The 20,649-nt window shown below is 34.1% G+C and overlaps 5 protein-coding genes, 1 long non-coding RNA gene and 1 pseudogene across 11 annotated transcripts; 2 read left to right on the top strand and 5 right to left on the bottom strand.

Moving 5' to 3' along the window:
* Positions 1-288: 288 nt before the first annotated feature.
* LOC108810337 (dehydration-responsive element-binding protein 2A-like) lies at positions 289-1,644 on the bottom strand (annotated as a pseudogene).
* Positions 1,645-1,652: 8 nt separating this feature from the next.
* On the bottom strand, positions 1,653-2,191 carry LOC108810338 (uncharacterized). Its single transcript, XR_001943048.2, has 2 exons — positions 1,922-2,191; positions 1,653-1,776 (listed from the first exon to the last, which is right to left on the bottom strand). It is a non-coding gene; the product is annotated as an uncharacterized LOC108810338 (long non-coding RNA).
* Positions 2,192-3,653: 1,462 nt separating this feature from the next.
* LOC130495907 (protein LIGHT-DEPENDENT SHORT HYPOCOTYLS 2-like) lies at positions 3,654-4,838 on the bottom strand. Its single transcript, XM_056987506.1, has one exon. It carries the CDS (start codon positions 4,390-4,392, stop codon positions 3,775-3,777), a length of 618 nt encoding a protein of 205 aa, XP_056843486.1. The 5' UTR covers positions 4,393-4,838; the 3' UTR covers positions 3,654-3,774.
* A 2,935-nt stretch (positions 4,839-7,773) lies between these two features.
* On the top strand, positions 7,774-9,348 carry LOC108809534 (rubisco accumulation factor 1.2, chloroplastic). The gene is made up of 2 exons (XM_056988090.1): positions 7,774-8,607; positions 8,690-9,348. Exons 1-2 carry the CDS (start codon positions 7,815-7,817, stop codon positions 9,223-9,225), a joined length of 1,329 nt encoding a protein of 442 aa, XP_056844070.1. The 5' UTR covers positions 7,774-7,814; the 3' UTR covers positions 9,226-9,348.
* Positions 9,349-12,801: 3,453 nt separating this feature from the next.
* Positions 12,802-14,100, top strand: LOC130495654 (AT-hook motif nuclear-localized protein 19). The gene has a single exon (XM_056987081.1). It carries the CDS (start codon positions 12,983-12,985, stop codon positions 13,910-13,912), a length of 930 nt encoding a protein of 309 aa, XP_056843061.1. The 5' UTR covers positions 12,802-12,982; the 3' UTR covers positions 13,913-14,100.
* A 140-nt stretch (positions 14,101-14,240) lies between these two features.
* LOC130495938 (homeobox-DDT domain protein RLT1-like) lies at positions 14,241-16,931 on the bottom strand. The gene is made up of 4 exons (XM_056987582.1): positions 16,637-16,931; positions 16,543-16,572; positions 16,239-16,465; positions 14,241-16,063 (listed from the first exon to the last, which is right to left on the bottom strand). The coding sequence occupies exons 1-4, from the start codon at positions 16,667-16,669 to the stop codon at positions 16,045-16,047; spliced, it is 309 nt and encodes a 102-aa protein (XP_056843562.1). The 5' UTR covers positions 16,670-16,931; the 3' UTR covers positions 14,241-16,044.
* Positions 16,932-17,397: 466 nt separating this feature from the next.
* Positions 17,398-19,716, bottom strand: LOC108845134 (uncharacterized). Of its 6 annotated transcripts, none has more exons than XR_008936094.1 (5): positions 19,455-19,716; positions 18,864-19,014; positions 18,624-18,781; positions 18,041-18,551; positions 17,398-17,810 (listed from the first exon to the last, which is right to left on the bottom strand). XR_008936094.1 is itself a non-coding variant. In XM_056989914.1 (5 exons), exons 3-5 carry the CDS (start codon positions 18,543-18,545, stop codon positions 17,682-17,684), a joined length of 402 nt encoding a protein of 133 aa, XP_056845894.1. In that variant the 5' UTR covers positions 18,546-18,551; positions 18,624-18,781; positions 18,864-19,448; the 3' UTR covers positions 17,398-17,681. The 6 variants fall into 6 exon arrangements, 1 of the variants encoding a protein (XP_056845894.1); XR_008936092.1 differs by having other exon boundaries at positions 18,864-18,993; XR_008936093.1 differs by having other exon boundaries at positions 18,864-18,927; positions 19,455-19,715.
* Between the last annotated feature and the right edge of the window lie 933 nt (positions 19,717-20,649).

The following is a 20,649-nucleotide window of genomic DNA, read 5'->3' as shown; positions in this document are numbered from 1 at the left end:
AAATATGTCATATTCTGAGTTCTTAGTGAATACATGAAGCCTGTTTTCTTTGTGGAAGGTTTGAGTTATGACTTAGCAAGCATTAGTACCTCTTCATCTTTGTAGTTTAGCACAATTTCTCTTTGGATCTGGTTTGGTAACATTAGTGAGAAAGAAAACCGTTGTTGTGAATTGGCTCTTTTGAAATGCTTTTATGTGTTGTCCAGAAAAACAAAGAAATGATTTTATGTTAATGGTATTCGGTAAAACCATTATTATTCATTCACATACATTAACGTCCATCAAATCCTTCATACACTAAAGCTCTAATATAAACATATAAATTTCTGAGCTTCATGTTTGGCTCACAAGAAAGATTAACAAAATGAAAAACAAACAGTGTAGTAAGTTTTATGTGTTTCTGTTACAATATTGTTATATGAAACATCATCTCTCTATATACAATTCCATTTTGACAGTCTTGTGAGATTCTCTATATCATTAAAATCTATAATCTCAAGAGTCACGATGAGATTAAGGCAAATAACAATGCGACCAACTGCAACCCATTGTTTCAGTTTTGCAGATTCAAGAAACCCAGATCGAAGAACTCATTATCATCCTGCATCTCCAGATCGAAGAACTCACTAAAGTCAAGGCCTTGAATTTGCTGCTCCTCTGTTTCAGACAACCCACCTGCGACATCAAACGGGTATAAAACCTGGTCCAAACCTGTAAAAATGTCACCATTCAACTTACCTAGAGCTCAGAAGTCAGAAACATCAAACATCTCTGACGGGTCCCACTTACACTGATCCAAATCCTCTAGCCACCACATAATCTGCAACAGACAGTGAATCTGGCTGTTCCTGACAGGTTTCTATAACAATCTCATGCATCTTCTGTTTATCTGTTCAAACTCACTCAGCCAATATGTGCTCGGAGCATCTACTTTAACGTCCCTCTTCATCTCTTCCACACCATTCTCCAACAGATTAGCTTCACCCAGGAAGGGCTCAGACTCACAATCTGCATCCTCTGTTTTCATTTGAACACGCCCTGAGACCCAGTTGTGCACACCTCAGACTGACTCGAACCACTCGTAACATCAGACACTGGCTTCTGAGGGAAGTTAAGCCTCGCCAATGGACCATACATGACCCTAGCCGCCTCTTCATAAGCAGAAGAAGCTTTTTCAGCCGTAGGGAAAGTGCCAAACTAAAGCCTACTGCCTCGATTAGGCTCTCTAATCTCATCAACCCATTTGCCCCTAATCCTCTGCCTAACTCCCCTGAAACTACATTGACCATTCTCTGGCCCTCCTTTACCTTTCATACAACTTGTCTTCGCTTCTTTCGCATGTACTTTCCGTTTCTTGGGAAAGTTACTTCAGCAGTCTCATTGTATTTTCTTCCATACCTGATGCCTCTCAGCCACAATAGTACCACCACGTCTACTTCTCGAGTTGAGTACTGTAATGTCTCCACTATGAATAAACTACCATTTTCTTCCTGGAAACAACACAAAAAAACATTTTGTTGCAGGACCTCAATAATCTGATCCTTGCAAATAAAATCAGCTTTTTGTGTCTTCACCAAGATCATATATTAACTTTTAAAATTCTTATCTCAAACAGAAACACATTTTAAACATTGTTGGAACCATGAATGTTACCTGCTCATTAGAGTTGGAGATGAATTTGATTAGATTTCCTTTTGAGACAAGTTCCTTCTTTTTTTTATCCCTTCTTGGTATGGGTACATGGGAAAGCTTCTCCTCGTTAGTGAACATCCTAAGCTGGAATCAGATGATATCATCAGATAAGTTAGCAGACAATTAAATTTTGGATTAACTGCAAACGTAGTGATCAAATTTAGATCACCGGGCTTTTATAAAACAAAATTGATATCGCATATAAGATGCTTGAAGGAAAAAAAAATACCTTTTCATCAAGGAGAAGTAGAATGATTCCCATGAATTCGCCATGCTTCTTGATGTTTTTTTAGCCCAGAAAATGGAGATGCCGAGCAACAATGAACTGCTACGATCGACCGATTGCCCAACAACAGCATCTAAAGAAGACATTTTCGAAGATTCTTTCTACATTTGATGAAGGAGATTAACTGAGAGTGTTTTCAAAGGTTCATTCAACTCCCAGCCCTCTCCCAGTTTATAGATTTGAGATGAAGGAAACGGAGAGAGGTCGACAACGTTTTCGGGTTAAATGACAATAACATTTATTAGCAGATGAAGAATCTTTTTTATACTATAAAACAGAAGTCAAGTGATTGACACGTGTTTTCTTTTCAAAAATTAAACAGTTCTTTTTTTAAAAATTGCTTTCACAAACGTATTTTAAAACAACTGAATAAAACTGTTTTATTTCCACTATCTCCACTACTGTTTCTATCTTCCACCATCTTTGTAATTTTTTTCAGTTTTCCACGATAAAACTATATATAACCCCACACGTTTTTACTATTCGCAATGCCCAGAATGTCTATAAAACTTTTGGGGATTGTCTGATAGATCATTTCTTCTATTCTATAAATATTTCGGTTCATCGAACATTTAGATGCATGCATTATTTACAGTTCTTTTATATTGAATTCTGATTACAAGTTTATATTGATTCATTTTATTTCAAAATTTGCATAGATCAGTGAGGATTATGATGAACACCGTGGAGGCGCTATCAATGGTTGCTGGAGTCTAAACTTTGTTTTCGAGCCAGGTTATTTACAGTTGCTTTATCTCTTTGATATTTCATCCATCGCAAGCATGTTTTTGTAGCTTCATTTCTTTTAAAAGAAGGAGGTCAACACGTCGGTAGGAGAAGGAAATAAAAATTGTTGTTTGTTGTTTTGAGTCGAGTGGATTTACGTTTCATTTCATCTGAAAATAAAAGTGAACAAATGCATATGATTGTAATTGGTTCTGTCACGCTCTGATCTCTTTTTTTAATAACAAATATAATCATATAAAATTTTAAAAATATATATCCACATTTTCTTTATAAACTGTTTGTCATTATCTATGGATTTGTTATATTTTTTGTTGTTTAACATGATACTTTTCATGCATTTGTTATACTTAATAAACATGTTTTGCGTGGTCTGTTGCAAGTTGTACGGTAACACACTGTAATTTATTATTCTAACAGTTTCAATCATAAACATTTATTATATCAATGTTTTGTTTATAACTAATAATATTAAATTATTTGATTCAGATCATACAATATGTGTGTTTAACTAAAATTTTAGATTGGAAAAATATGCTGTGTTAAAACAAAGATTGGAAAATATTAAATATTACAACTATGCCCATGCATAGCATGGGCCAAAATACTAGTTGAAGATAAAGCGGAGACAGCGACTTTGAAACGTGGAAGAACAAAAATGAAGCCCTAATCGACTGGAGCACAAAACAAAACGCACAGTTTCACTTAATTATTGGACCAAACGTGGAGAACCAAATCAAACCAAACCAAACGGCAAACCTTTTACGATCAAATAAACCTGACAGAACGTGGGATCCACAACCATTTAAAAATTGCTGATGTGGACACTCTCAAAAGAGAGAAAAATGTATACAGTATATGATTCCTTTGTTAGTAAAAAGACAAAACAATAACAATTCAAGTATAAAAAAAGGACAAAACAATAGTTCAAAAAACAATAGCGGTGGATGGAGTGAAGTAGGGATATTACATTACACAAATACAAAGTAGGGATATTACATTACACAAATACAAAGGTTGGTGCGTATAAATAGCTAGATACGAGCGTACATCTATTGAAGCTGTACGATATCATTAAGCTGCCCATGGTGATAATTAGCCATCCGTGACTGACCTGGCTGCTGCTGCTGTGGCTTTAGAGGCGGCTGCGAACTCGATTGAGTTATTTGCTTGTTATTGACCGTCTTCCTCTTCTTCTTGTAGCTAACCCCACGAGATTTAGCCTGGAAATCTCTAACCTCCCTGAGGAAAACCCTGACTGAACGTGAGCCAAAAGGGCTAGTCTCTGGAACTCCACCGTGTTCCTCGTAGGCGGCACGGAGACGGCCGATAAGGGCGTCAAGTGAGCCCCAAGCTTGTCGGAGAGGACAAGGACAAGAAGCCGGAGGATTTGGGAGGCCAAAGAAAGCGCAGTTTTGGTGATGGACTTTGGTTTTGCCAAACTGGTCAAGGTAACGGAGAAACTCTAGGACGTGTTCGCCAGTGCAAGACGGTAGAGAGAGCGGTGGACGATGGTTTCTAAGGTATTGGCAGAAAGTGTTCCAATCACGGCGTTTCTGATTCTCATAGCGGCTAGAGGAAGGTGGAGAAGAAGAAGAAGGAGGAGGAGGTCGTGTTGAGAGAACGGTATTAGGGTTCTTGTTATTGTGCTCTTGAGAGATCAGATCCATAACTTAAAAAGATATGTATCCAAACTAGGGTTGGAGAGATTAGGGTTCTTTTTCTTGATTTTGAAAGCTTTAGGGCAGAAGAAATTAGGCTTTTAGTACCTCATAAAAAGATGATAAAATTAGGTTTAGTCTTGAGACTTGAAGTGGATGGATAGAGGACTTGAATACTTCCTGGTACTAGTGAGGTAGGTGCTACAAAAAGATGGATTTTTAGAAAATTGATGGTGATGGTGTAGTGCAGAAATGGTGAGGCAAAGTGGAACAACCTGCAAAAAAGGAAGAGACCTTTGAAGATGAGAAATATAAGTGGAAGAGATCAAAATTGAATTTCTTTCCTTTTCTTAATTATTACGTTTAATTTCTATTCTTGTCTTTTTGTGTATTTTCTTTTCTACTATAGAGAGAGTAGATGGATAGCAAAATGCGTTGACAGTTGCTCAATTATATAGCTGCAAAAACATTATAAGCTCACTTATAGCGTGAGAGAGAAAGAGATATAAGTCACACAGTGTATAATCACAAGTTTCCATTTAAGACACACCACAGGAAGAGAAATAGGAGAAGGTGTTACACAGTGTATAGAAAGATGACTTTGTTTAGGTAAAAGAAAGAGGAACAATACTTAGGTTCACTCCTGGGTGAACTTATAAATTCACCTATTTCCTTATTTCAATCAAATTGCCATAAACATTAATATCACATTATAAACAAATTATAAATTACAAAAAAGTAAATTTTAAATCATAAACTCTAAATTCAAATCCTAAATCCAAATTTTAGATTTTAAATTTTAAACCAAACCCTAAACCCTAAATCCAAACCTATACCCTAAACCCAAACTATATACCCTAAATCCTAAATCTAAATTTAAATCCTAGACCCTAAACCCAAACTCTAAACCCTAAACTCAAACTCTAAACCCTAAATTCTAAACCTTAAACCCAAACTGTAAACCATAAACCCGAACTCTATACACTAAAATGTATTTGAAAATACATTTGATGATCATTAACCCAAAGGTATTTGAAAAATTTGGGTTTATGATTTATATTTTGAGTTTAAAGTTTAGGTTTTAGCGTTTAGAGTTTGGGTTTAGGGTTTAGAGTTTGGGTTTAGGGTTTATGGTTTGAGTTTAGAGTTTAAGATTTAAATTTAGATTTAAGATTTAGGGTATAGGTTTGGGTTTAGGGTATAGGTTTGGGTTTAGGGTATGGTTTAAAATTAAAAATCTAAGATTTAGGTTTAGGATTCGAATTTAGAGTTTATGATTTAAAGTTTACTTTTTTTGTAATTTATAGTTTATTTAATGTGACATTAATATTTATGGTAATATAATTGAAATAAGGAAATAGGTGAATTCATAAGTTCACCTCAGGGGTGAACCCAAGTATTGTTCGAGAGAGAGACGGTGAGTAATGGATCAACTGGAGTAAATTAAGAGACGCAAATCTTTTCGTGATTTTCTTATGTCCATATTTTCAATACTTTTTTTAATTAATAATTGATTCCTGACCAAAGTTCACATGTGGAACAATTGTGTATATTGCTTATCTAACTTTCACATTTATTTTCTGAAAAACAACAAAAAAAAACATGCTTTTACAAAAACATACTACTTTAGTGATTTATCACAACCAATAATTGTATATTTATATTACTCCTATTCATTTGCATGCTTCATTTGAATTACTGTTTTTATTGGGAATGTGATTTTACACATGTGATTCAAATCACTTAAAGAAGCATATTAAACCATTAAAATATATAGTTTCACAAATGTGATTTGGCTGAAATGTGTGGTATATTTCAAACCAATTAATTAGTTACTACTTACTAAACATATGATTCAGGTCAAAAAGTATATACTAATCTAACTTATTATTGTTTACTTTTTCTATACGAATTCTTAGAAATGACCGGCTCAATAACATATTTCCCCACTCATGAAATCATGGTTGGTATTAAGAATCTAAGATGTAAGGTTTGTTCCTGTTTCGGCATATAGGTTTTGATCGATAGATCAACTTCATTCATTAAAAAGAAATCTGCCAAAACATCATTGATTTACTTGGCTAATAAATTCAAATCGTACTTTGGTAGATAATCCTCAACTAAAAAGAACTAAAATGACTATTTTCAAAGTGTTAATTAATGATAGAATGTGTTTGCAATCTTTTTAATACCAAAGCTATTGAAATCGAAGAATGAACCAGTACTTCTGAAGATGACATATCAAAAGCATTAATTGATGATTCTCTTACTTTATTGAATTTTCCTAATTCTGGCTGCATATACACTTTTATTTTTTAATGTATTATTTAATAAAAATTTGTTAACTTCAAAACAATTAATGGTGTTCACTGATTTTTACTAACTAAAAATTATGAAAAATTGTTATTCACAAAAAACAATGCATTTAAAATTAAATTTTAATGTGTTTTTTAATATATGTGAATTTTTTTTAAATATGTATCTTTTTGAAACGGAGAGAATATTAAATAGTATAGATATTCAAGTATTAGAAAATACTAGTGTCTAGGTTTTTTTGTCTGATGGTTTACTAGTGTCTAGGTTTTCTTGGGCAAAACTATTAGTGGACGGCTTTGCGGATCAAATAATATCTTTTGGAGTAAGATATTTGTTATAAAATGGAAATTGCAGGTCATGTATGGATATGATGAACGTTGGAAACATCCAAAGCAGTTGACTGAAGCTCCTTGGCTTCAATATGAGTAGAGTTTAATGTTCAAAAAGAAAAATATATGATTCCTGCGGTTTGGCTTCGCATTTGAGAAAGGAGCTTGAAAACATTTTGTAAACGATTCGGAATAAAAATGATTTTGAGATATCAGGTGTCAATAAGGTCGACATTGGGGGCCCATTGTAGATCAAAATGGATTTTCTACTGGGCCTATTTAGAAAAACTTCAGTTCTTTGGGCTAGTTGTATCAGTTAAGGGCCCGTTTTCAAGCTAGATAAGTTCATAAAATAACTGTACTGTATTTAAATAAGACAGAAACTTATAATTCGAGTTAATACCTACTGCCTAGTAGCCACCAAATTTTTTTCAAACTTCAAATATGCATATGATATATGAAAGAACGAAAGGATTTTAGCCATTTCAATTACTAACCATAGTCATTAGATGGCATAGCTTGTTGAGTAAAAGTCATTATAGCACTTGTTTAAGAGATTTTAACGATGATATATGTTAACATCAATATCCTCCACTAGAAGAGAAGAAATATCTAAGGCCTAAACGTCCAAGTGGCCCCCAAAAAATCTTCAACGAATATCCGAACTTTTTAAACCAATCCGGTTTACATCCGGTTAAACATCGGTTAACATCTCAATGATTCTAGAGATAAGACAGTGTTACCAATCTTCTTCACTCTGCAACACCTCTCACTTTTACACACACCATGGTTTCTCTCACAGCAACCATTCTCAAATCCTCCCTCTTCTCACCATTCACACAATCCACAACCCACGGGTTCCCCACCAACCCGGTAACCCGACGACGACACGTAACTCTCCCAATAACCGCCAACGTGTCTCGCAAACCGCAAAACATGATCCCCAAAAACCCGCCGGCGCGCCAAAACCTCTACCAACCCTTCCGCCCGCCGTCCTCCCCCGTCCCGCCGCAATTCCGCTCCCTCGACTCCGCCGGAAAAATCGAGATCCTCGCCGGACGACTGGCCCTCTGGTTCGAGTACGCCCCACTCATCTCCTCCCTCTACGCCGAAGGCCTCACCCCTCCCAACATCGAGGAGCTCACCGGAATCTCCAGCATCGAGCAGAACCGCCTCATCGTCGGCACGCAGGTCCGCGACTCGATCTCCCAGTCCCTCCACGAGCCGGAGCTCATCGCGGCGTTCGACACCGGCGGCGCCGAGCTTCTCTACGAGATCCGCCTCCTCAGCACCACGCAGCGAGTCGCCGCCGCGACGTACATAATCGACCGGGGCTTCGACTCGAAACGCGCGCAGGACCTGGCGCGTGCGATCAAGGATTACCCGAGCCGGCGCGGGGACGTCGGCTGGTTGGATTTCGATTACAATCTCCCCGGAGACTGTCTCGCGTTCTTGTATTATAGGCAGAGCAGGGAGAACAAGAACCCCTCGGAGCAGAGGACGTCGATGCTCCAGCTGGCGTTGGAGGCGGCTGAGTCTGAGAAGGCGAAGAAGAAGCTGGAAAGAGAGTTGAACGGAGGTATTTAAGTAATTTCTGGTTAAAATCGTAACGAACTTTTAAACCGCGTAACAGAATATTAAACCGGTCGGTTTACTAACAGGGGAGGAAGAGGAGAAGGTGAAGGTAGAGGAAGTTAAAGCGGTTACGATTCCTGTGGTGAGATTAAAGTTCGGTGAGGTGGCAGGAGCGAGCTCTGTGGTTGTTTTACCTGTTTGCAAAGCGGAGGAAGGTGAGAAGAACGTTCTCGAAGCTCCGATGGAGATTAATGCTGGAGGGGATTTTAAGGTTGTTGAGGCGGAGAGAGGGTGGAAGAGATGGGTGGTTCTTCCGTCGTGGAAGCCGGTGGCGGCGATCGGGAGAGGCGGGGTTGCGGTTTCTTTTAGGGATGATAGGAAGGTGCTGCCTTGGGATGGGAAGGAGGAGCCTTTGCTTGTGGTGGTGGATAGGGAGAGGAGTGAGGTGGAGAGTGGTGATGGGTACTATCTTGTGGCGGAGGAGAATGGGCTGAAGCTGAAGAAAGGATCGGTGTTGAAGGAAGGGAGTGTGGAGGAGAGTTTGGGGATGGTTCTTTTGGTGGTGAGGCCGCCTAGGGAAGATGATGATGATTGGCAGAATAGTCATGAAAACTGGGAGTGAGTGTAGAATCAGTACCCATGTTGTGTAATAGAATCATTTGAGGCATGATCAATGTATACTTTTTGGACAAAGGTTGGAACTTTTTGTTTTTAAGACACAATCAGAAGGAAGAAACAGAGCAAATATTTCTCGTTAGTTTTGGTGAATGTTTATTAACCAAGCGTGAACCTTGTCACGTTCGCAACCGCATGTTTTTCACCAATATGTCTATGACAGTTTGGGACCTGAAACTGAATCCAACCATTTCACACGTTCTTAACAGAGATCAAACAACGAATAACTCGGTCAAGCAATTAGCATTCAGCTGCATAAAAAGAACAAAAATATCAAAATTACAACTCAAATAGCATATATTTTCAAGAACTGGAGCAGTTTGGCGAGGTATATAAACAACAACAACAAAAATTGCTTACTTGGATCCATTCATCAGCCAGCCCAAAACAACAGGCTTTTAACAGCAAAGTAGGATACAACTCAACTTCCAAAATCCGACAATGGGCTTCGGCCTTTTTCACTTCATTTATTAGGTAAGTGTTGGTCTATTTCCACCAGTTATGACTTATGAATTTCTCAAGGACAAAAAAGTAGCATATTAAAAAAAAAAAAACACACATAAAAGATATGTAAACTGCAAAATTTTATAATTACCATGTACAGTATAAGATATTAATTAATTCAATCTCTTTGGCTATCCAATTATTAATTTTAAAATGGTATGGCAAGAGTATTCTATTATTCAATAGCAACAAACTGAGCAACAAACTGATCATTGATCTCTTGTATGTCCTTGTTTGGATATTACCTATTGGGTGATGTGGTTTGATATAACTATTCATATTCTCTCGTCACCAAATTAATGAACTTCAAAAGAAAACACTATTCTCATTTTAATATATTAACATAGTCTAGATATTATATTATATTGTTTTTATATTCAAGAAAACCTTATGATTCAACTTTCGAAATAAAAATTATTGTAATGGGAAAACGATCGTGCGCCCCATTTGTTGAACCTCGGCGCTCTAGACCCTACACATCAATTATAACGCTAACTTAAAAAACTACTAGATACTGACCCGCGCTATGCGCGGATATTATTTTGACAAAACTTCCTAATAATTATCCTGATTATATTATTTGATTTTTAAGTTTATGGTTTATATTTTGTGTTATATATATGTGTGGATATAATATACTTTCTTTTTTCTTTGACATATATATAATATGTTTTTTTACATCTATGTTCACGTCGGATACATATTGATTATTTCGAATATTGGTTTTTGGATTTTGAAATAAACTTCATTCGAGTATTATAAATTTCTTTTAAGTGGGATTCTTCCGGGTTTGGATAGGTTCGTAGAAATCTACAATCTCTAAATAATATATATATATATGTTTACAAATGTCAATAACAATTTATAAAAATGTAAAACTAATTTTGAGTAATAGAATAGCCATTCGTTGTCCAAAAAGACAAAAAAAATACCCGGACACGCCGGTCAAACTCTAGTTTATACTATTAAAAATAAAGAAAAAAAATAATTGGTAATCATTTTAAATTTATTATTTATGTTTATTCAGTGTTATTCGTATATAATGAGCTATTTTTAATCATTACTAATTTTTTATTTGTTGTTAATCTATGAATATAAATATTTTAATTTGTAGTTAGTTAACAAATAATTTTATTTTTATAATATATTATAATTTATATAAGTGAACAATATAGTTTTGTTGTTTATTATTTAAGAAACTTATCTAATGCAAATATGTATTTACACATATAAATATTAAAAATTATGAATCATTTTGTATATATTTCATTTATTTCTTATTATATAGTTTGGAAAACATGATAGTAAAATGGAATATTTATAACCAAGTCGCATTAGCCACCCGTGGACACCTTAAATGGCAAGAAAACCCGGATTTTTGTGAATCATGTGGGATTAGTTTTTAGACCTAGAAAGCTTTTGGGATCTCTACAGTTATCAAAAAGAGAGAGAAAATTAAATATTTATATCCCTATAAAATTTTAATTTTACTTTTTACATTAAATAAAAAGGTAAGAAAAAATAAAAATAGTTGTAAAAAGAGAAAATAAGAATTGAAATTTCCCCTATAAATATATGGCAAATCAATCTTATGTAGTGAGCTAATTTACCCACAAAACTAACAATAAACCCCACTGTTTTATTCCAATTTTTAATAGAATTTATTTTTGGATACTAAATATCATTTTTATGGGAAAGAATATTGTATAAAATTTATATTGTATTAATTGTGATTTTATAAAAGATATCAAAGTGAATATCTTCATAAAAGGATACTTTCATTTTTGTTCGCATGGGATAAGTTTTATATAAGGATATTCTTTAAATTTTTTTGGAAACAAATACGAATATTCTCCAATTCTTCACATATCGTCTTCTTCACCTGCTGCTACATATGATGAAAAGATTGAAGAAGCTAATGTACACGGACAAATAATGACGATAATCAACCCTAATTTTTTTTTTTTTGAAACTTTAATCAACCCTAAGTTGAGCTGGAGATAAGTGAATTGTAAGATTTTTGTGCTTCAATGTGAAATGCTATTTATGTAATGTCAATCGAAAACTATAGGATATGATGTGATATGTCATGTTCAAGAAACCAGAAAATTGAGGGTTATGTTTGATGAAATGAACCCATGATGATTAGTGTATGTGAAGAAATTATGTTTCTCTGTTTTGTATTCACTCATTCATAAGTTCGATGGTAAGCTATTATTAAGTTAGATCTAATTCTATAAGAGAAGTTGATATGGACGTTTAATTAAACCCTTTGTCAAAAAATAATATGCACGTTTAGTTAGTTGTGTAGATTTAATTTAAATTTTATATCTTAGGTTAGTAGATGCAATGACAACATATATATGTAAAGTGTATTTTATAATTAGTCACAACATTGTTTAATAGGCCCAAATTTAAAACATGCCAAGGAAATTTTCAAATAGGACTCTATTTTAATAGAGTAGATATAAAATGATAGGTTTAAGGAAAATTATCTTTAACCAATCAAATACTTAATGTCAGAATAAGAATACGGTGATAACTGATTAAAAACGTATATTTTAACTATCTTCGAAGACCATGGTTTAACTTTTTTGGTATTCATGAGAACTCTGGTAATGCTAAGTAATTCAATTAATGATATATATATACAAAATTGGTCTTACGCATTATTGTGACAAAATTTCTGTCAAAGTGTAAACTATATTTTTCTCAAAAAAAAAAAGTGTAAACTATATAATCATCTTACAAAAGAAAATCTCGATCGTAATAATCCTAGAATGCATATTCTAATCCTATATGGAATAAGACTTTTGCCTAAGTATAAAGTATGTCACTCTATCAAGACTCCAGCCCTTGGTTGGGTGATTTGTTTTCCCTTTCGTATAGATAATTATACGGTATATTATATTAATTTATATCTACATATGCCTGCCTACATTACATCTTTTCTCTTTTAAAAAAAAAATCCTTTCTCTTTCTTGCTTAGCATCATTCTTTGTCGTGTTCTTTTATATTTAACCTTTCTTTGTCTTGTGTCTCACAAAACTTTGTAAAGTGTTTTGAAATCAAGATCTGAAAAATCTTATCTCCTCTATTAGAATTTGCTAATCTTCTCGTCTCTAAACAATCACTTATATTTCTATAAGGCTTTACTTTTGGAATATATAATCAGATATAACCTCGTAATTAGGGTTTTAATGGCGAATCCATGGTGGACAGGACAAGTGAATCTCTCCGGCCTCGAAACGACGCCGCCGAGTTCCTCTCAGTTAAAGACACCAGATCTCCACATCTCCATGAACATGGCCATGGACTCATCAGGTCATAACAACCATCATCATCATCACCAAGAAGTCAACACCAACAACAACAACGATGAAGACAGGGACAACTTGAGCGGCGAGGACCACGAGCCACGTGAAGGAGCCGTGGAAGCTCCCACGCGCCGACCACGCGGACGTCCTGCTGGTTCCAAGAATAAACCAAAGCCACCGATCTTTGTCACGCGTGATTCCCCAAACGCTCTCAAGAGCCATGTCATGGAGATAGCTAGTGGGACTGACGTCATCGAAACCCTAGCTACTTTCGCTAGGCGGCGCCAACGTGGCATCTGCATCTTGAGCGGTAACGGCACGGTGGCTAACGTCACACTCCGTCAACCATCAGCGGCTGCCGTTGCAGCTCCCCCTGGTGGTGCGCCTGTATTGGCCTTACAAGGGAGGTTTGAGATTCTTTCTTTAACAGGTTCTTTCTTACCTGGACCGGCTCCACCTGGATCCACCGGTTTAACCATTTACTTAGCCAGTGGACAAGGTCAGGTTGTTGGAGGAAGCGTGGTGGGGCCATTGATGGCAGCTGGTCCGGTGATGCTAATAGCGGCCACGTTTTCTAATGCGACTTACGAGAGATTGCCTTTGGATGAGGAAGAAGCAGCTGAAAGAGGAGTGGTGCCAGGACAGCTCGGAGGCGTAGGTTCCCCGCTGAGTAGCGGTGGGGGTGGAGGCGACGGGAACCAAGGACTTCCCGCTTATAATATGCCCGGAAATCTTGCTTCTAATGGCGGTGGAGGAGGACAGATGAGCGGCCAAGAAGCTTACGGTTGGGCTCAAGCTAGGTCAGGATTTTAACTTTGGTTAAGATGGCTTTTTATTTACAGCAGTTAACAATAAAGAATTACGTTGATGTCTCTTATGATAATGATGATGAAAACTAGTTGCTGCTAGTGAGCTTTATAGTGTGTGCGTACATTAATATTATGTTCTCTCTTGACTATGAACATTATTTGCTAAATTTCACTTGTGTGTTTTATGATCTTTTATTAGAAGTCTTTTTTAGATCCTTCATTTGTTATTATAATGAAGTTATTTTTGCATTTATATACAATGTGATTGATCCTTAGGGTTGGCCATGTTTTCCATATATATATACTAGATTCTGACCCGTCCTTAAAAGGACGGGTATATTTTTTTGCTTTAAATTTAGTTTTCATATTTATGTTTTCTTTGTGATTGTATTCGTATTTTTTTGTAATAATATTTGTGTGTAAATCTTAATCAATATATATTTAATTAAATAATGGCAATTTAAAAATTGATCTGGTATATATACGTTTGGTTAGGGATGGGTCGTGGGTCGAACCCGGCCCGCTGACCCGTCAACCCGCAGGTTTCAGTTTTGTTTTGGTCAAAAATTTGACCCGTACAACCCGCAAACAAATAATTTTGTACCCGTTCTACTTAATTTTGCGGTTATCCGCGGGTTATATTTTTTAAACCATAATTCTTTAATTTAGTTATGATAAAAATATATAAAATATATTTATAATAAACTTTTTATATATTATCAAAATTCATATACAGTTATATATTTTAATTTGAATCAAATAATATTTGAAACTTAAATAAAATATATGGTTTGAAAGTTGAGGTAGGATTATAATTTTAATTTGTTATTTTTCATTTTAGTCAAAACAAACCAATAATTTAAATATGTAATTTCAGTGCCAATCAAAAATATTTATCATAATTATCAAAATTATATTAAATTAAATTAATATTAAAATAATATGTTTACAAAAAACTTCATATATAAAAATTAAATTCTTCAAAATAGTAATTTAAACAAAAATTATTACTACCTTTTAAAGGACGGGTCAAAATCTTTAATTAGTCGATTATTATCAATTAATTATAATAGCATAATTAATCGATAATAATCGATTCAGACGTTCAAAAAAAAAAGACGGGTCAAAATCTATAAGATACCATGTAAAGTAAAGATACCAAAATCGTTTGAAAATTCTATAAGAAATTATAAAAGATATTAGTATACCAAGTATGATACCAATCTCGTTTGAAAACATTGGGTACCAAATTTAAAACTTTTATCTACGGTAATAATTATTGAATACACATCATATATATACGTTGATAATCTTTACATAAAATATATAGACGAACATTAACTATTTCTAATTTATTAAAAAGTAAAATATTTTAAGATACTTTATAGTTTGATATGGATACTTTAATATATTGTGTTTCTATTATATTAACTGTTAAAAGTAATTTCCACACAATATATTCGGATATGATTAGAATAGCATAGAATAAAAATTATGCAAACAGCTATAGAGCCAACAAATCAATAAGAAAATTAAGGGATAGTTCAAATATGATATTTCGTTATGGATTTGCGGTACATAAAAAGATAATTTTGTTGCTTTTTGAAATTTTTATTTTTCTGCAAACAGTTAGAAAACCAACAAATCAATACTAAAATTAAGAGTTAGTTCAAATATGAGAATCTTTTGTTGTAGATTTGCAACCAGAAACATAATTCTGTTGTTTTTTTTAAAAAACTATTATTTTACTTATTACGTCAATATATTTTCACCAAAAATAGACATATTTGTAATGCTGAAAAATGAAAGTGGAATTTTATTTAACTTGATGATAGAAATTCAGAAAACTAATTTTGCTGCTTGAGAAAAAAAAACTTTGTTGCTTGAGACCGTGTATGAACTTTTGTAGGTTACGCTGAAAATTACATCAGTTGCCATGGTTATTACGATTATTTATATATATTAAAAGCTTTATATAACTAAAGTTATGTCATGAGAGTTGTGAAGGTATGTAAAAAGAAAACTTACATATATGGTCTGGGGAAGATCAAAGGGGGCACAGTAAAAAACCATCAAGCATATCGTTGCTAGAGCCAAAACCAATCGTAGCTAAAGAGGTCTCGAACCCACTCTGTATCAAGTTTCATCTTTTAACCTAACCCACCATAAGCATTGAAAGCTCTTAATTGAAACTAAAAAAAAAGCTAATCTATCATGAGATCAATCAAAACCAGTTGTCAATAAAAAAGCTTTACTCTCAAAAACTCATCAAATATAACTGAGATATGCACACTGCGTTTGTATGAACACAGACAACCGTTTAGACACACCTTCCCCATCCTCTCCTCTCGTATTCATCCAATTCAGCTCGAGAGCTACCACTGCCACTCTCAAAGTTCCTAGCTCCTTGACTCCAAATAAGGGCTGCATCCTGAGCAGAATGTGAACCAGACCTATCATCAGCAACCGGTAACTCGTTAACCGATGACAACGCAGCAGAAGGAGCAGCCAGTTGGACTGGTTTCTTGGCCTGACCATCGTTCTTGCCTTTAACCTCCTGTGGAAAAACCACATCAGTGACTGACGTTCTTGAAAAACCACATCAGTGACTGACGATCTTCTCAGACAACTCACCCCTAGTCGCCTCCGAGGGATACTTTTCCTCTGTTTGAAACAGAAACAAAATCAAAATCATATTCTAACAACAAAGAAACAAACAAAACTAAACCTGCATAAACTTCCGTAGAGCTGTTGCCTGCATTGATCTACGCTTTAATAGCAATTTAATTGGTCAAATTGAAATATTTAGATACTGTTTTTGTTATAACAAAATCGCAGAAATGCCTCCAAAGAATCAGCAGGCGAGATTTTTTTTGTTAACTATAGATTTTTTGAGAGGTTTTGCGGAAAATAAAAAAATATTTAATCAAAAGCTTAGTCTAAAAATAATTCAGTGGCATAAAATAGTAATTACTATTGAAACAGAAGGGCACCTCAAAAAAGGGCCTTCTGTTTTAATAGTATAGATTGTGCTTATTAGCGAAAGGAATATTCTTTTTTATATAATATGTTTTGATTTCCTAAATGGCTAAGCCAGAGAGTTAACGACGTTGGAGGATGTCTGGTTTTGGAGTATAATACGCAAGGGGTTTTATAACGATGGTGGAGTTGATTACTTTTTTTTTTTGGTGTAAAAGGAGTTGATTACTTATGTTAGGGGTAGGTTATTTATTTTCCAACGCCATTTATGCGGAAAAAGCTCAGGTTAGCAGCAGACCTTGCATGATCATTTGATCAACACGAAAGAACCTATGGTTTCAAGTCTCAACTAAGTTTTTGTTAAACCTTGTGCACAGCTGACGACTCACAAATAACTCAACAGACCAGATCACGATCAACAATTCAAAGGGCAATCAAGTCGTCTTTGTAACAACGTAACAGTGAGAAACAAAATCATTTAACAAAATAAAAATTTATAGAAATACAAAGTTAAACAAAAAAACTTATATAATAAATTCAATAAAACTAAACTTGGAAGTTTTCCAGCCTCAAACAAAATTAATAACATACCTGATAACAAAAACATTGAAAAACTTTTACTATATTAGCTTGTTTTTCCTAACAACAATAATAAACCAAATTTCGTACAAAGCTTGTAACACTCCAATTCTCCTTGTGGAATCAGTTGGATTAGAAATGATAAGATCTTCAGAGGTACATACATTTTTCCGGGACAAAGCTCCAAGGTGAAGCCTAGGTTGCCTTGATTTTCTCTACATGAACGACCACTCTGTGATAGAGAGTTGTGACTTGTTCTCATCTCTAACCTTCTTCCCTCGGACTAAAACTCCAATGTGTATTCCATAACTGAGTAAGGAAGTGACAGCCGCCATCACCGTACTCTGAAACAAAAATTGTTCAATATAATGACTAATGTCATTAAATACCACTTCATTTATATTGCGGAACCAAATCATATCTAGAAACGACATGTAAAGAGATTCACTCGGATCCTTAAGTTAGCCTATATTTTCTGTTTCAGGAACTTCAATAAAAATCTCTGGAATCCTAAGGACTTGTTGCTGAACTTTAATGCAAACAATGAAACTAACATGAGAACCACATAACATACCTGGCTCAAAAAGGCTGTGTGATTTATCAACAGGTCCAGTACCACGTGACTCCTTTGAGTGAAGACCAACTGCAGCAGAGGAAACACCATTTACTGCATTTTAAGACGAACCAAAAAACTATGAAATCAAAACCGGCCAAGCCAGATAATGAATCATCTTCATATAGACTGATACATACCTTATCTGTTCCAAGCAATAAATAACCTATACACAGTCTACAGAGAGAGTCCAAAACAGTTCTTTACTGATACAAACATCCACCCAAAATATAAAACTAAACATGTGGTTGTTGTGCATGACCTTGTACTCAAGATCTACCATTAGGAGCGATGGCTGACTTCTCAGATCTGAGGCTGGAACTTGCTTCTGAAGTGTTCTCATTAGAGGTTGTATCCTCCTCCTCCTCATCCTTACGGCGCCTCCATTCTTCTTCTTGGCATTGAGAAACCGGCCTCCACATCCTCTTAGCCGGTTTATCGCATGCAAATGCCGAGATTCATGCATATATGGCTGAAACACAAGTAAGATAAGAACAAATATCAGGGAAGGAACCAACCAAACTAATCACAGGTTTTACATCACCTTCTTTGACTTCACGGCTCTGTTCCGAGTATACCGTGGTATTGCTTACGCCTGAGTATACCGTGGTATTGCTTTGCGTTAACAAAAACAGGCTCCTCGACTGCATCATATTATAATGGAACCACTTGTTGATGCATTCCCATTAACTGCATTTGAACCTGAAGACAAAAAAAGCCTTACAAAAGTAAAACAAAATCTTTAGAAGGCAAGACATCGAGGCTGAGTGATAGTAATACATACCCCAGGAAATGGATGTAGAAGATAGGCTTGCTGTGCAAAGACGCTTCTGTAGCATCTCAAAATTCTTAACCAGAGAAAAGTTGAAAAGCTAAGTATTACTTGAAGTTAGCTCAATCTTTTCTTTTTGACACTGTAAGTATCAAAGCAAAAGCTTGTAGCATGGAGATAAAGAGAGATGTTATATGACAAAACCAAACCAAACATCAATAACAAAAGCAAAATATCACACAAAACTAAATCCAACAGCACATAACAGAAAGCAAGATCACACGAAACTAAATCAAACATCACATAACAGAATGCAAGATCACAAAAAACTAAACCAAACATCACATAGCAGAAGCAAGATCACTTAGCCGGCACAAGTACTCGAGGCTTAGAAGCATAAAACAAATAATCATCTATCATCTCTAATTTGGGGCCGATTAAAATTATTTAGCTAAGAGATCTAAAGTAAGTTAAATTACAGATTACATATTCTTTTTGTTCTCTGAGCCAATACTATACTCAGCTAATCAGAGTATTACAAATTCTTCTGCTGATTATATCAATTTATAAGCTATTGAATTAGAGAAGCAATTGGAAATTTACCTGAGATGGTGGAGGAACGACGAAGTAACCAAGATCGGAGATGATGTAGAGAACTTGTGCCTTGGAAGTAACAGATATCAAACGGTGTGAGGAACCTTTCGTTATTGAAAGGTTGCAATGGACTTATATAGTGAAGATATGGGGAGGGAAAGATGAAGAGTTTTCTATTTGGCTGAGGTTGGAGAAAAAAATCGACTACAGAATGAAAGGAATAAAGAAGGAAATTTAATGAATAAGAGTGGATCGAGTATCTAATCTATTAATTTAGGGTTCTATTTTTATCTACTATTAACAAGTCATAGTAGAACCACTTAAAGAATTAGTCAATATGACATATTTGATTATTTGTATTAACAATAAACCAACTATAAATATATTAACAATAAACCAACTATAAATTTAATTTTTTTAATTATAATAAAATCTGTTGAGAAAGAATCTAACAAAATCTTAGTTTAAAATTTAAATATTTTTTTTATAAATAACACATTAATATATTTCGAAATTAGTAATATAATATTATTATAAGTAAATTTAACTAAAACTTATTATAAAAAAGAAAATAAAAAATTCTTTATACTAACTTTTTATAGATTCTATGATATATTCCGTATTATATAAAAATAGAAGTGCTATATGAATTAAATATTAAAAATATATTAAATAGGTAAATTAACAAAAAAATATATTTTTTTTTTAACTTAAATAAATTATTGATCATCATTATAAGGGATTAAACTTCTAAAACTATATAATACTTTTATATTAAAATAAATGTATTAACATAAGTTAAAATTTTATATTTACAGCCATACATTATCTTTTTATTTATTTTGAAACTATTAGCAATATATGCTTAAAAATGTTTATATACAAAAATATAATAGTATATAATAACCTTTAGTTCATATACTATTTAAAAATATGTTATTAGTAAAAATATGAAATTTCAGTAATTCATTTAAAATATTAGTGACAAAAATCAAATTTTAATTATAAATTTTGTTTTATTTTTAATTGTAACAAAATTTGTTGATAAAAGAATTAAAAAATATCACCAAAAATTCAAATATTTTATAAAATGATACAGTAATGTACTACCAAAACAAATTCAAAATTCATGTATTATTCCAAACTCAAATAGTTGTGTAATTTTCCAAAGTTGTCTCGAAAAAATATATTATTTTGAAAATAA

Source organism: Raphanus sativus, chromosome 6, assembly GCF_000801105.2.
Source record: "Raphanus sativus cultivar WK10039 chromosome 6, ASM80110v3, whole genome shotgun sequence".
Lineage (NCBI taxonomy): Eukaryota > Viridiplantae > Streptophyta > Magnoliopsida > Brassicales > Brassicaceae > Raphanus > Raphanus sativus.
Note: the sequence above shows the minus strand (reverse complement) of the source record. Positions and strands in the feature narration are given on the sequence as shown.